The sequence below is a fragment of the Artemia franciscana genome, chromosome 1, assembly GCF_032884065.1.
Source record: "Artemia franciscana chromosome 1, ASM3288406v1, whole genome shotgun sequence".
NCBI classification, from domain to species: domain Eukaryota; kingdom Metazoa; phylum Arthropoda; class Branchiopoda; order Anostraca; family Artemiidae; genus Artemia; species Artemia franciscana.
Window position 1 is genome coordinate 66,469,429 of NC_088863.1, and position 18,917 is coordinate 66,488,345.

The following is an 18,917-nucleotide window of genomic DNA, read 5'->3' on the forward strand; positions in this document are numbered from 1 at the left end:
AATTGGATTTACTTTTTGATTTTATACTTGAATTATGTTTTTGAACCATTCCCAATTTCTGCTCTAGGAAGTGGTGAAAGGCAGACGTCGCATTCCCAGTATTTGCATTAGCCCTAATGCCCGCACCACACCAGTCACGTCTTTAGATAAATAAATAAAAAACAAGTTTTTTACACAGAAAGTAAGGAGCAACATTAAAACTTAAAACGAACGAAAATTATTTCGTATATGAGCGGTCGCCCCTCGGTCTTTATGCTAAAGTTGTAATTTTATTCTAATTCTTTAAGAATGACTCCTGAATCAAAAAGGCCGTTTAACCACAAAAGATAGCTCTCTTAAAAGTACAAAAAAAAATGTTAGCGTTAGGAGCGAGATATTGACGAGGAGGCGACCCCCCCCCCTTCATATACATAATGATTTCTGTTATTTTTATGTTTTAACTTTGCTCCTATTTCCAGGTGAAAAAGCTTGTTTGTTTTCATTCAATTCCTGATCTTTTTTTTTCATAATGCTGGTGTTTTCCCCACGGAAAAATCCTTTCCCCATGAAAAATTCTTCCATGGAAAGCGGAAAAATCCCCCCTGAAAACTTCTGTACACTTCTCAATAACCAATATTATACGTAAACAATCGGCAAAGTTCATAACTTACGGCCCTTTCCCTGGGGACTGTAGAGGGTTTAGTCATCCTCAAAGACATGTTATTACATTTTTCGCCTATACTGAACAAAATGGCTATCTCAAAATTTTAATCGGGTGACTTTAGTGGAAAAATGAGCATGGGAGGGAGGCTAGCTGCCGTTTAATATTTTTGATTACTTAAAAAGGGCACTATAAATTTTGATTTCTGATTAAATGAGCCCTCTTCCAATCTTCTACGATCGCATGTTCGATATGATCACCCCTAAAAAAAGGGATCAGGAGATCGGCACCTGTGCTATGCAGACCATTGTTCAGCACATGAAAATGTTAGATAGGGCGGAGGGAACCCAAATATTTGTTTTCAACTAGACCTCCGTTGCCTGTGCAACGGGAAGTGTTGCAGCAACTGTGCCCTGTTCCTTAGGGCACAGTTGCGGAGCAACACGTGCAACCGTGCCCTACGAGACACAGTTGCTATTTCCGGGAAATCTGAAAGAGATACGGAAATAACGTCTTATAGTTTTCTGCTTAACTTTTGATGGTCTAAACTAGGAAAATATAAAACAAACCAAATTCACCAAAAAATTTAAATTGCCCCGAGGGCATGACAAAACTTCCAAATAGAAAAACCCAAAGAAGGAATCACGGTGAAAAAAAAACAAACAAAAAAAAAAAAAAAAAACGAAAGCAGTAGTGTTGCTCCGCAACACAATTATTTATATTGCCTATCGTTTGATATGTATTTGGTCGGACTACAATAATTGAAGCCATAACAAGACAATAGTATCTACTCAAGTCTGAACAAGTCAAATATCTAATCAAGTCAGTAAACACTCAATCAAATCAATTTAAGTAAAGTTTAATTACACCTAGGAGATCAACGAAATCAAATAATAAAATATATGCACAATTTCTTTTATCACAAACTGTTGAGTTTCAGTATGAAAACGTTAAGCACTTGAATCAAAGATCAATGCTTCCACCGGATACACTTTTATGAAATAGACAGACCATAGAACATTCACACTATAAAAACTGACCAGTGGAGATGGTAATTACAATGGGTTTGCAACCCGTTCAAGATATTATTGTGTGTGGGGCACCATTTGACATCTTGGAACACATACGACACATTTCTAAGGACAAATTGTTACCATCAACGTGTACACATATACCACCAGTGGGTTTAATATCACTTCTACTTTCTGGACCGTTTCTACGAGAGCTTTTGAAGCTATTTGAATACCTAGCTGGGAGACACAACTTCATTTGTTCTAAGACTGAACCAAGTGATGTTTCATTACTAATAACGGATTTAAGGTATACAATCTCGTCGTCTTGACAATTTATAGTTGATGTTAACTGCTTTCTCTCGCGCTGAAAAGTAAATATAAAAATGTATACAAGTATGCTCTAGAAAGTCTTACACAACCATTACAAACAATCTTGTTAATGAAAGCAACTTCCTATCAATTAATTTTATTTTAATTTACATTTGCCGGAATCCCGACAAGGAGAAGAAAATGCTAAAGTGCCGTCTGTAATATAAAACTTACATAGATAGCGCACTTCACTTTTGAAACTAGAGAAACACGTAAGTTAAGGTAAGTAATAAACAATAACTTTTAATAAAGGCTGCCAGAGGCCAGGCATAGGATAGTAAATTAGTGCTTTCGTCTCAATTAATCCGTCGAGTCCGAACTATATTATTTTTTAGACAAACTTTTTTTTTCCATTCTGCCGTATCGTCAATGCATTTTTTGGTTAAAATGGAAAAAAAAAGAAAAAAAAAGGAAAATCAAATGCAGAGCAAGTTTAAAATTTGGTAAAACTTTTATCTACCAAATAATAGCAAATTTTCGTTTAAACATTAAAATATTAAAACCAAACAACTGCAAAAAATAACATACCTAAAAGTTGTACAAGGAACAGATAATTTAAGAACAAAACTGGGTTAGACTTAAGCTTGTAATAAAACATTACAATTCGTTATTAGAGTAAATAGAGCGAAATAAAATTGAGTTTTAAGACAGAAACCTGTTATTTTATTTTGAAAAGCAGTCATGCCCATTTTTAAAAACAAAATTAAAAATGTCAATGAAACCTTAAGAATTGGTGCCTCTGCGTATGAGCAAAAAAGTAGAGACATACAGTATATAAAGCAAAAGAAACAAAATACTATATCATCTTGCGTCCCCTCTAAAACCGTTAAAATTATCATTTGCCGAGGCAAAAATCCCAATCCCCGCATTTTGTCATATTCATCATCTGCATGTACTTCTTAGTCTAATTTTGAGTTCTTGTTCTAGAAATACAAAATTCATCCCCCCCCCCAAAAAAAATTATTTTTTGTGTATGTGAAAATAAACGGATTTTCTTGAATTACGGACCTAGCTGATTATACAGTAAGATGCTAATGGCGTAAGTTATAACTAAAATTGTAGTAATCTTGCATAATAATAATAATAGCACAGATAATACACACTTCTCTAATGACTAATACAAGTGTGAAAGGAAGTTTCTGAGGAAACCCACCCGCACAGGATTGGAACAGCCCATCCACGAAGTCCCAAGTTTTAACATGCACTTCAATGTACAAGTGCTTATTTATTAGTGTTTATTAATATTGTACAAATATTTAGTTGTCTTATGCATAATCTCAAATGATTCAGTCAGACTCCCAACATTTTTTTCCTAGCTTGGGATTCTAGGATTCCCCTTCCCACCCTGAACCTCCCCCTAAATCAAACTTTTCTGCGTTGTCAGAGCGAATTTTCGAACATTTAAACTTCTACCGGAATTAGTTGTTGAAACTCACCGAAAATCAATGGGAACATTGGGTGTCCTAGTGCTGCTGTTTAGTAATTTATGCCTGATCCAGCCTATGCGGGATATGAGAGTTCATAAAATCTATCATCAAATAGGGAACCGGGACTTAAATAAAACTACTGGATGCAATAGCTATTGCCCTTACTATGCCTTTTGGAGATAAGAATCCAATCTGTTCTAATACCTGGGGAGGAGATCTGACCATTTTGTGAATGAACATGCTCATATTAGTGAAAATAAAGGTGTTTATGACATCATTTAAACCTAGCCAGGAGTGAACTTTTGCCATTTAGAAATAAGTGAAAATCGGTCCTAATTTATTGACACCTTTCAGAAGTGGTCTTTCGATCTCATTTAAATTCAGTAGGGAGAGATAAGAGAAACCATCTTAACTATAACTTTATGGCACCAGAGTATGTTCTAGCTCATTTGAGCTAAGTAAAAAGGCCCACCAAATCGCTACTATTAATAAGCCTATCAGTCGAGAATGTCGGATCCCTACCAGACGTAGTGGGAGGTAACATTTAGAGCATGATAATTGACTGACGTTTAGATACATTCTTACCTCTAAAAAGAAGAGCAAATTCTTGTCACTTGGATGTCATATCGATAGAGTTTGAGCGGAATTTTACACTAAATTTTTACGGTCCATATTTGACTACCTCTGTATGGGAAGTAGGATATACTTCGAAATTAATGTAAATCAGACATCCCCCAGAAGATCTTGTTCAATATGGACAAATCTTGATAAGAGATAGAATGAGGGGGATGGGGTTAATGGAGTCCACCAAGATGTTAACGAAGTATTTTTTCAATCTTAACCAAACTTAGTCATATCTCAGCAAAATCTCATGTCCCAGATGTATTGTCAATGGCCGAGATCCATTCGATCTATGATGGAAGGAACAAAGTCCCTATGTTTTTGTCATGAGTAGTTACTGAGAGGAGACATCATACCACAACCCGAAGTCTGCGGCTGATCCAACTTTAGTGTAAGGGAGGGGGAGAGGATTAAAGTATCTTACTCAGCTGGGCTATTTGACAGGTTAATATAAGCTGATATAAAACCTTCATAAATAAAACTTACTTTAAGTTCGTAGTTCTCTTTTTCCAATTCAGCAACTCTCTGTAGAAGTTCTTCCATTCGTTGCTTCTTCCGATCTCTGTTCTTTTTAGCAATGATAGCATTCTTTCTAGACTTTTCTACATTGGGGTCGGTAGACGGCTCTTCTTCGTATCGTCTTTTCTTTTGAGGTCGATTGCAGTCAAACTGGTCTTCCCATCTGCTACGACTATTTGTACAATCGCCAACATCTGATAGTCCTTCGTCAAGGTCACTATATGGGGATGCATGCTTACCCCAACGAACCTCGTACTAAAAAACGCAAGCAATTAAGTTTGGATTGAAATACAGATCTAAGAGTTCAGTCATTTTTAGAAAAACTGTGGTTGAAAACCATTTGAGCCACCCTCACGAAGGGTGGCATTGTCACCGTCATTTATTATAGAGATTTATTTTTGACATAATTGTATCAGAAAACAGTGAAACTTCGAACGAAAATCAACACATAAAATCTAGTTTCTCTAACATCAAATATTTGGCTACCTTCCTTCAGTGTCAGGAGGCAACGCTTTGAGCCTACCTATCATAGTAGAGCCGTGTCCATTTGATGTCATTTTTATTTTCCTCAGGTACTTCGTAAGAGAGGGATGGTCTTAGAAAGTAGAGGAGCCCACTCGATTGAATTTTCTACCGATGTAAATCGGAATGCCCTATCTTTATCCATGTTACCCAAATATTTTATCTGTATTATATCAGGTACAATTTAGGGGATCAGGTTTAACTTTCCACAGGATATTTGGATGCAAACTTGTTTTCATAATTTTGACCCAAGAAAAGGGGCGCAGACAAGTCCAAAGGCACCGTTTACATATCAAGATACTCAAGATGACATACCGGCAATATAGATAGATAAATTTATTCACATGAAAAGCCCAATTGGGCCATGTTGACATACACAAAACAAGTGAAAAAAATACAGCAACAAACATAGACTGAAAAGACCTTAAACTAATTATTTAAGAAAACATCACAATACCTCATACCTAGCCGGACAAACTTTCAAATATTATTTATAGTTAAGTAACACCTACTTCTCAAAATTTCCGAAATCCAATCTCTCCCCCCAACCTCCTTACCAAATATTTCCAAGCGCAAATCCCTCAACGATGTGGGATTGCGCTAACCCACATATATACGAAATGAGGTCAATGTTAAATTCCAGCGTTAAGTGTAGGGCGGTTCTAGAGTGATTTACGGGCCAGAAACTTGTCTCCCATCCAGCAATTTTTTTTGCAGAAATACAGAAATTACAACAAATTAATAAGTAAATTCAAAATCCATAACGAATCAAAAGTAAAAAGCCGCAGTTCAAAAAATAAATCGTTTTCAGTTGAGCGCTTTTTTTTGTTTTGGTATAATTATTTTTTGGAATTTTATGAATCTCACTGCAGAATCTGTTACCTGAACGTTCTGTAGTTATTATTAATTTTGTTTTCTGTTCATTTTAGGGCCTTCTATTTGGGCACGCCATTTTGATAAGCTAGATATACAGTGTCTTTTTATTCAGGGCATTGTTCCCGTCAAGATTATTTTAACTTGAACCTTCAAAAAAAGAAGAGCAATATTTAAATCTAAAGAGTACATAGACAATGCCTCCAAGAGGACTTCGAAGCTAGTGCTTGAGGCAAATCTCATTTATTTTCACCTCGGAACACTTAGGTATGAGGAGCAGAGAAAGACCTCAATGTGGAGTCAAGCCATAACTATAGAAAGAAACTTCCTCCATTGATTGAAGGGGTTATAAAAAGAAAAAGCAGAGATTATTATACTCCAGCAGCATGATAATACGACTCAATAGTATTTTATGAATAAGCGAGCAGTCTCTCTATAGCTCTTTACAGTTTTATAGACTCTTAAAGTTTAGCATAGAAAAGGCAGAGTTGAAAAGGGAACAGCCCATCTCTTATACGGAATAATTTCTATTCGTTGGTTTAAATTTAATGTTGTAGATTTAGGATTTTTTTAATGTCTTTCATAAAAAAAAAAAAGATCTACTTTAATGCATATAATTGTTGTGTTGCTGAATTGATCAGAAGCATTTTGTACGGTTTAAATTTTTTCCTTTTCCTTTCCTTTCTTATACAAATTATTGCTGTTGTTGGGAAAATTTTTACAGTAAATAGTTTTTCCAAACTTCTTCCTTAAAATTCAGAAACTATGGGTCGTTGTAAAACATTGTCGGTACCGCTGCAACCAATATCAGCCTTGAATTCCAAAAAAAAGGATCGATTTGACATTATCAATGACAAACCTTAAAATAGATTACTTGGATACTGAAGCTCGCAGATTTAATTATGACATTTTAGACAACAACCCCATTCAAAATAAAATACTTAATATTTTGGAAACGATTTTAGAAAAATAAGAGTTTCTTCAATCGAATCTTACCACAAAAGTCTAAAAATGGGTTTATATATGGATTATATATGGGTTTGTATAACAGATACAACCCTGAGAAGATCCTCTTTATTATAAAAACAAACAAACTGATGTTGCAATGGTCATTGGAATTGAATCTTTCGAGTCAATCTTAATTTGAACAGAAAGCCATTGTACTTACTACAATATTCCCTTGGCTATCAACACCACTTGTAGCACCAGGAAATTCGTCTGTGCTTTCGGTGAAGGTTCTCTCTCTGTTCGAAGTTTTAGAATGTTCATTTTTTCCTTTTCTTGGTACAGATTTTCTTGCGATTACTTTAACATCTTCTGGCTTGATTCCTTTGTCAACTGTGTCGATAGTTACCCTTACTTCTTCTACATTTTCACAATTTTGAATATTCGTTGCCTCGTTGCAAGTTTCGTCAAATTCCACTACTGGAAGGCTTTCAGTCCCCGGGTTATCGTCGTAATTATATTCGATCAAGCTTGGAAGGATGGGAACCGTCTCCAAGTCTGGAAAAGGAATCTGAGCAGGCGAACAGGGCTTGTCTGAATCAATGCCGGAGTCCCAGACCTCGTCTTTATCTTGTTTAATCAAAGCAGCAATAGCTTGAATGGAAGTATCACTCACTTCAAACAATATTTCAGTAGTCCTGTTCTCTTGATGTTCTTCCACTTCTTCTTCATAGTCAACACCTAAAACAGAACATGAAACTGCTAAAGAAAATACATAATTTTGTCTTAAATACTTGGGCCCGTTAACTTACACAGTTCATTTAAATAGAATTAGAACTAATTGGAAAGTTAATCGACTTAATTTAATTGTCCAAACAAAAGTATGGGGAAAACATCGATTTCAGTAGATCTCAGACCATACTTTCAGCTATAATAAATTAATGTCCATTTTCTGTAGAATCAGGATTTTTCCCTTATCAATGCTTCTAAAGAAAAAGAATCATTAAAAACTCAAACATAATTAAACAGTATTAACTCACACGTTAAGGCGTGTTGTATGGTTGCTATCTTCCTATCTTAAAAAAATGTCCTATATGTGGCCTGGAGATGGCCACGCAATGCTATTTTCCTATCTTGAAAAATGACCTACATTTGGCCAGAAGATAGGCACTTTTTGGTGATAAATTCCATGCCTGTATCCAAAATTCTTCACAGAATTTTTCTCTACAATTTATTAGGTAATTGAATAAACATAAAACTATTAATCTGAAAGTCACCCCAAATTAAATTTTTTTTCTCTGTCTTTAAAAATTTCAGTTTTTTAATGTCCTTTTTTAGGCCCTGTGTTTATGACAGTTTTTTGGGGTAATGTGTAATTCTTACAGGACCTTTAAAAGCTCATACACTTGTTTGTAAAAAAGATACAATAAAATAATTAAATTTATATTATGTAAGAAACTCACTCTCTTGTTTTTCAATGTCTGTTCCCTAGGTTGAGAATACGGTTTTAGGCGTTTAACCTCCCAGAAAATGCCCCCCCCCCCGTGGCTGGTTATGTTTGGAACCGTACTTTTTGCCAAAGAATGATCATGGATAAAAACAAAAGGGAATCTACCTAAGACAGTGTTTAGAACAGAAAAGTAACTCAGTTCTATACCCAAGCCGTTCACAGCAAACTACGCATGCAAATTAATTAAGGCTTACGATAAATGAGGTCTTTATAGTAAAAAAAATTAAACAGTCCCAAGTTTGTTGTTTTGATGATGGAAAGACAGTGTGGTTTTCCTCGTTATTTGGAGGTCATGGATGTGTGTCGGTTTTTATGGCACTTTTATGGCGGTTAATTCGAAAAAATAGAAAAAATGAAGTATTTTTAACTTACGACGGTTGATCAGATCTTAATGAAATTTGATGTTTGGAAAGATATCGTGTCTCAGAGCTCTTATTATAAATCCCAACCGGATCTGGTGACATTGGGGGGGGGGGATGGAGTTGGGAGGGGGAAACCTAAAATCTTGGAAAACACTTAGAGTAGAGGGATCGGGATGAAACTTTTGGGAAAAATAAGCGCAAGTCCTAGATACATGACTGACATAACCGTAACGGATCCGCTTTCTTTGGGGTAGTTGGGGGGGGGGGAGGGTTAGTTCTGGAAAATTAGAAAAAATGAGGTATTTTTAACTTACGAACGGGTGATCGGATCTCAATGAAGTTTGATATTTAGAAGAATATCGTGTCTCAAAGCTCTTATCTTAAATCCTGACCGGATCTGGTGACATTGGGGGGAGTTTGGGGGGATCTAAAATCATGGAAAACGCTTAGAGTGGAGGGATCGGGATGAAACTTGGTAGGAAATATAAGCAGAAGTCTTGGATACGTGATTGACATAATTGGAACGGATCCGCTCTAAATGGGGGAATTGGGGTGGGGAGGGTTAATTCTGAAAAATTAGAAAAAATGACGTATTTTTAACTTACGAAGGAGTGATCAGATCTTCATAAAACTTCATATTTAGAAGGACCTGGTGACTTAGATCTCTTATTTTAAATCTCAACCTGATCAAGCGTCATTCGGGGGGGGGGGGGGTCTTAGAAAATACTTAAAGCAGAGATCAGGATGAAACTGGATGGAAAGAATAAAAAGTCTTAAGATACATGACTGACATAACCGGACCGGATCCGCTCACTTTGGTAGGGGAGGGGGGTAATTCGGAAAAATGAGGTGTTTGTAACTTAGCCTACGAACAGGTGATCAGATCTTAGTGAAATTTGATATTTAGTAGGATCTTGTACTTTCAAAGTCTTTTCTTTAATTCCGACCAGATCCTTTGACATTGGGGGGAGTAGGAGAGGGAAACCGGAATTCTTGGAAAACGTGAAAATTGGGGTATTTTTATCTTACGAATAGGTGATCGGATCTTAATGAAACTTGATACATAGAAGAATCTTATGTCTCAGATGCTCCATTTTCGACTCGAATTGGATCTGGGGAGGTAGGGGGTTGGAGGAGGGAACCAATCTTGGAAAACGCTTAGAGTGGAGAAATCGCGATGAAACTTGATGGGAAGAATAAGCACAAGTTCTAGATACGCGATTGACATAATTAGAACGGATCCGTTCTCTTTTTAGGAGCTGGGGGGTGTTAATTTGGAAAAATTAGAAAAATTGAGGTATTTTTAACTTAAGAACGGGTGACCGGATCTTAATAAAATTTGATATATAGAAGGAATTCACGTCTCAGAGCTCTTATTTCAAATCCCGACCAGATCTGTTGACATTGGGGGGAGTTGGAGGGGAAAGTCGGATATCTTGGAAAACGCTTAGAGTGGAAGAATCGGGATGAAGCTTGGTAGATAGAATAAGCAAATGTCGTAGATACGTGATTAACGTAACCGTATTGGATTTGCTCTCTTTGGGGGAGTTGGGGGAGGAGTTCAGTGCTTTGGCGAGTTTGGTGCTTCTGGACGTGCTAGGACGATCAAAATTGGTAGGCGGGTCAGAGAGCTGCACAAATTAACTTGATAAAGTCGTTTCCCCAGATTCGACCATCTGGGGGGCTAAAGGGAGAGGGAAAATTAGAAAAAAATGAGGTATTTATAACTTACGAGTGGGTGATCGGATCTTAATGAATGTTGATATTTAGAAGGACACTGTGACTCAGAGCTCTTATTTTCAATCCCGACCGGCATTAAGCCTCTGATTTTCCTTTTAAATCAATTTATTGATTCTTAGAATTTTGTTAGAGCTCGCTCATACCATATGAGCTCTTGGCTCTTAGCTCTTCTGGCCTCGTCACAAGTGTCATATGAGCTCTTATCTCCTGTTTTTTAGGAATGATCTTATCAAGCCAATGGTAATAGAAGATCGGGAGAGGACTCACTAGAACAAGACAAAAGTTTAAGTGCCTTTTTAAGCAATCAAATAGAATGGGGGGGGGGAACTATTCCCCTTCACGGTCCACCTCCCCCAAGATAGCAATTTGGTTCATCATAATTCCTTTCTGTTTCATCACTTAAAAAGGCATTTAAATTTTTAATTTTTTAGAACGGTTACAGTGAAGTTTTTAAAATCGTCCAGTTTTCTAGGAAAATATAAAAACTTCTTTTTCATGTTGTACATGGTGTCAAAATACAATTATCCTAGCTAAAAAATTCTTTTCCAAAGCATTTAATGTCGTACTCATCCCTACTCCTGTATTTGATGCCTCATGGAGGCCTATTTTAATTGCGTAGTACTCTGAAGTTATCTTTCTGAGAGCCCAAAAACAGAACTCTGCACTCGAAAAAAGTCGATCTCAAATGTCAAATTCCAATTTTTTTAGTCGTTTTCTGAAATATTTGATTCAATGCCTCATGAATCTTAATTAAGTGATACTCCAAAGAGGTAGAAAGAACTAGTTGAACTATTTAGAAATCAAACGAACTTTTAACATTGATAGAACTTCATTTTTCCTCTTCGAAAACCTAAGCAAATTTTTGTATCTCTGATTAATTTTTGAGAAACGATAATGTATATTCAGATTTCAAAACACGGAAGTTCCAATTTTTTTCTCAAATATTCGATTTTGATATTGATTATATTTTAGACATTTAATATCATACAAAGTAAGAAGAAGTTACCTTCTCTTCTATAGCCGAAAATTAACTGGGTACTAATTAGCTTCTAAATGGGAAAATTAACTAATTACTAATTAAAATCAAACTAATTAAATTAACGATACTTACAGGTTATATAATAGACATTATAAAATTTCGACACAAGAACCTGGTCAAGTAACTTCTTTATACTGTCGATCATTTGGATGGCAAAGATCAGATGGGTAATAACCGGTTTTTTTTTTTTTTGCTTTGACTAGTGATAGAAAATAGTGTCTCACCATGGATGTTCATGTTAAGATTTGGGATATGCCAGGGACCAAAGAACAGGCAATTATATTTATCAAAAGTTTGCGCTAAACTAATACAACAATGATTAGTTTACGCATTTAATATATGCTATGCTTTATCCCCGACCCTTAATGTGCAAATATATAGCTCAAATTTGTTTCTAAAATATTATATATTCATCATATTATGTTTCTGGAATGTTTATGTTTATTGAATATGTGTTCAAGACATAAAATTCCTTCTGTGACTACTTTCAATTTTTGATTCTGCTAATTTCCGTATTACTACTAAGTGTGTCTTTGTAGTAATAATTTCATATTATCTCTTCAACAATGTACGCAAAATTTCCACATGTAATGCATTTTGGGGAAATATTACCAGAAATATCGGTATGTCATACGTTTTGGGGAAATGCAACTAGAAACCATGATTCAGAACCATGCATTTCGAATAGCTTAATTATTATCAGGAACTTTAAATTTTGATATTCATTACATTTTAGATGTTTAATGCCATTAAAGTAAAAAAGAAAACATGTAATCTTCTATATCCGAGAATGAAATGTACAATAAGAAATAGACTGCTCAGTGAACCATTCCACAGATGTTCATTAACCATAGTAAACACTATGTTAATACAGCTGAAACTGACCAGACAAAAATCAAAGCTTCAGCAAGCAGACATATGGGCTGCTCCAATACCACTGCAACACTCCACGGGGCCTTGGCACCAGGAGTAGTTTGAGCTAGATCTCAACTGAGACATAGCACAGGGAGAAATTTATTTAGGAAATCAACTTTGCACAAATTGAGAAAATCTCCCGATTTTTTTTTTTTTAATATGTCAAACGAACAGAATTTGTATGAATCAAAACACGCGCACAAATTGAGAGTAAATTCCCAAGCCTCTCAGTTGTTTCAACCCTGTACCTGAAAAAACCTGTATTTTCGGGGAGACGCGAGAGATTTACGGGGAAATCCCCGTAATTCGAGGGTAGTGGAATCCCTGAACAGAAGGCAACTGATTAGTGATGAGCCAAAAGTAATCTCAGCTTCAATTCTAGGGAAACATCCGACAGTTTATAAGCGGCTGCGGAATTCCTCTGTTGTTATAAAATCGCTTCTCTTTGAATAGGCAGCGCAGCAGCAAAGTGCACTTGGTACTTTGACGATAAATCACATCAGTCCAGTTATTATTAAGAAAAAAATTGCGCAAAAAATATTGTGCTTTTGCGCCCCTCGGCATTGTGCGCCTCTAGGTCCAGGCTTAGTGAACCTATGCGTAAATTCTGACCTGTATGTTCAGACGACTCAAAAGGAAGAGACCACTGGTAACAAAGGGTTAGAGAATATGTCTAGATTCTAAAGACTAAACTGATTGCTATCCATGGACAATGCTGCATACAGTTAGGGGTTTCAAGCCCCAACCCTTCCACAGTATTTGTCCGACTCGTAAAAACGTAACAAAAATACATGAACAAACTTTTGATGGGCTTTTAAAGTTATTTTGTACCCCACGCTAACAAAATTCTGGATACGGCCCTGGCTACGGATGTGATGAATGTCCAAAATTTTTCGGACCTATCCCAAAAGCAAATAGAAACTTGGTATAGTTTTGTAACTTTCAAAGTTTTTTCTTAGGTCTATTTTTTAGAGGTCAAAAGCAAACATGTTAAAAGAGAAGGATACATTTTTAGATCGCTAATTTTAGGCCATTTTCATGGTTTGGCTACCGGTTTCGACAATTCATTCCCAGTCCCCTCCCCCTCTAATGGCATCGTATAGCCTTATGCGATGAAGAAAACCAAACTGATAAAGCTTTAGTTTCGTCACAAGCTGTCTAAACTGGAAACTATGCTGTGAACTAGCATATTTTCCATACTATAGCACTTGGAAATGCTAATTCTAGAAGCGCACCCATTTCTGGTTAACCCTCCTCCTCCATGGGGCAAACTAAAAATACGTAAAGTGGACAGGGTTTTGTAGCTGAGGCTGTACAAATTGTATTTTACATACTAATTCCAGTTATCACTGGTAATTTCTTTATAGTAGGAAGTCGAAAGATGAGTAAAAAACTCACGCATCCTTTAGTGTTAATATCCAAGATTGTTCACTTTCACTTCCTAGTTTAAACTAGCCAGCTATATCTAAACAAAACGAACGTCTGATATTGCTTACAGATAACATTACTATAGAGCGAAGTGTATTATTCCATGATCCCCACGGGCAGCGGGGCGAGATCTGTATTCTGATTGGTTGAATTTGTATGGCACTTGGTATTAACCAAGTCGCAATTTCTGACGGTCTGTCTATCGGTCCCGGTTTTGCTAGTTTAGGCGTATCAGGGACAAGACCATATTAAATTAGAAAGTCGTTTCCCCGATTCGACCATCTGGGGGTGGAGTAGGGGGACGGTTAATTCAGAAAAATGAGGTATTTTTAACTTACGAACGGGTGATTAGATCTAAAAGAAATTTTATATTTGGAAGGATATCGTGTCTCAGAGCTCTTATTTTAAATCCCGACCGGATCCAGTGACATTGGGGGGGGGGGAGTTGGAGGGGAAACCTATAATCTTGGAAAACGCTTAGAGTGGAAGGATCGGATTTAAACTTGGTGGGAAAAATAAGCGCAAGTCCTAGATACATGATTGACATAACCGGAACAGATCCACTCTTTGGGAGAGTTGGGGGACTGAAAAATTAGAAAAAAATGAGGCATTTATAACTTACGAACGGGTGATCAGGTCTTAATGAAATTTGATATTTAGAAGGATTTTGTGCTTCAAAGCTCTTATTCTAAATCCCGACCAGATCCGGTGACATTGGAGGGAGTTGGAGGAGAAAACCAGAAATCTTGGAAAACGTGAAAATTGAGGTATCTTTATCTTACGAATGGGTGATCGAGTCTTAATGGAAGTTGATATATAGAAAGATTTTCAGATGCTCCATTAGTAAAATTCTAGTTGATTGACTTCTGGTTATCTCGGAAAGGGGTTAGGTTTGAAAAATGAAACCTTCAGAATGGGTCTAAAGGCTAAAGCATGTCCCGGGAAGGTATTTTGAAGTACCCACCTCCACGTCTTCCTCTAGAGGGCCCTACATGACAGGTATTGAAATTTTCAATACCTTACTGAAATTTTGAAAAAAACAAAAATTTCACCTTAATTTTCAGTTACCAGTTGTCTTTTCTCTACCTTTAGTTCTGGAAATGCAATTCCTGTTATTTGAGTAGAATTCTGAGCCATATCAGTGTTTTGTTTCAAAATTTAGGAAATGTATTTGCATATCTTTAAAACCTCATAAATTGAGATTGAGCAAAGTTGTGAAGCTGAATTCATTCAAGCAGAAGATCTATTTTGCAAGGTTTCACTTTTACAACACACATTTTTAAAGGTCATCAAAGGTCAGGGCCCTCTAGAGGGAGAAGTGGAGGTGGGTACTTCAAAATACCTTTCCGGGACATATCTTTGCCTTTAGACTCATCCCTAAGTTTCATTTTCCTAACCTAACCCCTTTCCAAGTTGGCCAAAAGTCAATCAACTAGAATTTTACCGTTCTATTTTCAATTCAAATCGGATCCGGGGACTCAGGGGGTTGGAGGGGGGAAATGGAAATCTTGGAAACCAGAAATCTCGGAAAACGCTTAGAGTGGAGAGATCGGGATGAAACTTGATAAGAATAAGCACAAGGTCTAGATACGTGATTGACATAATTGGAACGAATTCGCTCTCTTTGGGGGAGTTGAGGGGGGGGGGTGTGTTTATTCAGAAAAATTAGCAAAATTGAGGTATTTTTAACTTAAGAACTGGTGACCGGATCTTAATGAAGTTTGATATTTAGAAGGAACTCATTTCTCAGAGCTCTTTTTTTCAAATCCCGACCAGATCTGGTGATATTGGGGGGGGGGGGAGAGTTGGAGGGGAAAACCGGAAATCTTGGAAAACGTTTAGAGTGGAGAGATCGGTTGAAACTTTGCGGGTAGAATAAGCAAATGTAGAGTCGTGATTGAAATAACCAGACTGGATCCACTCTCTTTGTGGGAGTTGGGGGTCCAGTGCTTTGGCGAGTTTGATGCTCCTGGAAGTGCTAGGACGATGAAAATTGGTAGGCGTGTCAGGGACCTGCACAAATTAACTTGATAAAGTCGTTTCCCCCGATTCAGCCATCTGGGGGGGGGGCGGCTGAAGGGAGAGGACAAATTAGAAAAATGAGGTATTTTTAACTTACGAACGGGTGATTAGATCTAAATGAAATTTTATATTTAGAAGGATCTCGTGTCTCAAAGCTCTTATTTTAAATTCCGACCGGCATTAAGCTTCTGATTTTTCTTTTAAATCTATGATTTTCCTTATTGATTCTTAGAATTTTGCTAGAGCTCATGCTATATGAGCTCTTGGCTCTTCCGGCCTTGTCACAAGTTCCATATGAGGTCTTAACTCTTGTTAGTTTATCAGAATACAGACTAAACTAAACAGCTTGTGACGAAACTGAAGCTTTACCAAACTAACATAATAAATGATGAAAATTAATTGAAGAAACCGATTTAAATGGGGAAAAAATATGATTCACCGATACCTGCTGTATGGTATAAAGTAGGAATTCCATTTTTTTTTTTTTTTTTTTTTTTTTTTTTTTTTTTTTTTTTTTTTTTTTTTTTTTTTTTTTTTTTTTTTTTTTTTACTTAAGCTGAAACAGACAATTAAAGATGAGAGGGCTGAGGATGAATTGTCAACATGAACAAAACCATCAAAACGAGCATAAAATTAGTGATCTAATACAGGAGCGTATTTTGCTATGAGACAAGGGGAGGAACCAACCCTCCCAGACCTGTTTGGCCCCAGACCCCAGTTCAATTTTCTGAAATTCGGAAATTCAGTTTTCTCCCAAAATATTGTCAAAACTATGGGTAAATGTTTAGTTTCGTTCCAAGTGCTCTGAAGTGCGTGTTACTGCATATAGCAAGATTCTGATGATCGCATATTATTTCTTCGTCATTATTAGAGAATCTCATCTATTTTTAAGGTTGCTAAAATCCCCCTCCAACGAGACTAAAATGCGTAAAGTGGGCTTGCTTACAGGAACATTACCTATGGAGCGAAGTGTATTAGTCCATGAGCCCCGCGGGCAGCGGGACGAGGTCTGTATTCTATATTTATTCAACAAAGAGTGATAACTCATAAAAAACGAGGTTTATTAAATAAATATGGAATACAGACCTCGCCCCGCTGCCCGGGGGGCTCGTGGACTAATACGCTTCACTCTATAGGTAATGTTACCTGTAAGCAAGCCCACTTTACGCATTCTTAGTTTGCCCCATGAAGGAGGGTCATCCAGAAATGGATGCGCTTCTAGAATTAGCATTTCTAAGTGCTCTAAACTGGAAACTATGCTGTTTTGCAGCATAGTTTCCAGTTTAGAACACTTGGAACGAAACTAAACATTTACCAAACTAAGATAAGTCAACATCATCCAAGCATCCACAAAAAACGGGTCACTTAATCTTAAATATATCTACCTTTTCTGTTACTATATTCATTTTATTTACTACTGTATTTTCACTAGATTTGAGAAAATTGGCTCCGACTTTGTCCACCACCCCAAAGATATTAACGAAATGACGCCACTGATCTAAAACTGTCTTTAGTTTTAGCATGTCTCCTTCTGAAGAGATTGTTATTCTTAACCTTTACAAAATCATTTTCTAATATATATGAAGAGGGGCAATTACGAAATATATTGTTAAGAAACCCCAATTGGCATGGCTGTTTTCAGAAAAATTACCCACAAAAAGCCCATCATCATTAATTTCAACAAAAGAGGTGGTAAAATTCTAGTTAATTGACTTCTTGCTATCTTGGAAAGGGTTTAGGTTAGGAAAATGAAACTTTCAGGGATGGGTCTACAGGCTAAAGTATGTCCCGAAAAGGTATTTTAAAGCACACACCTCTAATCCTTCTCCCTCTAGAGGGCCCTGAAATTCGTCTACATGACAGGTCTATTACCTATTGAAATTTTGAAAAAACAACATTTTACCTTAATTTGCAGTTACTAGTTGCTTTTTCTCTGCCTTTAGTTCTGAAAATGCAATTCCTGTTATTTGAGTAGAATTTTGAGCCATATCAATGTTTTTTTTTTAAGATTTAGGAAATGTATTTGCATATCTTTAAAACCTTATAAAATGGAATTGAGCAAAGTTATGAAGCTGGAAACAATTTTGCTGTACTTCAATTAAGCAGAAGATCTATTTTGCAAGAATTCACTTTTATAACACACATATTTTTAAAGGTCATCAAAGGTCAGGGCCCTCTAGAGGGAGAAGGAGTAGAGGTAGTTGCTTCAAAATACCTTCCCGGGACATACTTTAGCCTGCAGACCCAACCCTGAAAGTTTTCATTTTCCTAACCTAAACCCTTTCCAAGATAGCAAGAAGTCAATTAACTAGAATTTTACCAAAGAGGTTATTAACACGAGACAACAGAAAAAAGAAACATTTCGAAAGTAAGGTAATTCAATCTACTCAAAAATGTGTTCACACAAGGTAGACTTCATACCTTTTATCGAGTCCTTCTCAATTCCAAGATCTTTCCATACGGCTTTTTCAAGAGCCTGTAGATCATTAGCAGTTGCCATTTTAGTGACATTAACCCTCTTTCTTACTTTCACTAGCACACCGGCCTCGTATGACTGAATGCATCTCTTGAATCGAGACAAAATGGGAGTGTATTTGGTAACCCCCATCGGGGTTATCGGAACTATGCTTGCCTCATGCATTCCGGGAACGGAGCATTTGTTTACAAAAGCAAGCGTAAATGAGCCTCGCCAAACACACAGGCGATATTAGGTTTTTTTACTACATGGTCTAAACCTGAATTAAAGTGGTACTGATTAGCTTTTTTCCAGAGTTAGTCTCGTGGAAGGATTTTAGGATACATTTTAATCGAGGGAGTACCAACTTCCTACAGACGTAGAAAGATTGGGGTTGTGTGAAGTGTTTTGAGGAGTGCTCAAAGCAGGCGGTGGAAAGAGGGGAACGATTTTTCAATAAAGAAAAACTTCAGATACTAATTTGATCATTAGTGACAAGAAAAGAGGTTGATTAAAT

The 18,917-nt window shown here is 36.6% G+C and overlaps 1 protein-coding gene across 2 annotated transcripts; it reads right to left on the bottom strand.

Moving 5' to 3' along the window:
- Positions 1-1,483: 1,483 nt before the first annotated feature.
- Positions 1,484-18,698, bottom strand: LOC136033047 (uncharacterized). Of its 2 annotated transcripts, none has more exons than XM_065713636.1 (4): positions 18,367-18,698; positions 7,153-7,670; positions 4,557-4,838; positions 1,484-2,017 (listed from the first exon to the last, which is right to left on the bottom strand). In XM_065713636.1, the coding sequence occupies exons 1-4, from the start codon at positions 18,584-18,586 to the stop codon at positions 1,718-1,720; spliced, it is 1,320 nt and encodes a 439-aa protein (XP_065569708.1). In that variant the 5' UTR covers positions 18,587-18,698; the 3' UTR covers positions 1,484-1,717. The 2 variants fall into 2 exon arrangements, with proteins under 2 accessions (XP_065569708.1, XP_065569699.1); XM_065713627.1 differs by having other exon boundaries at positions 4,557-4,844; positions 18,367-18,673.
- Positions 18,699-18,917: the final 219 nt, after the last annotated feature.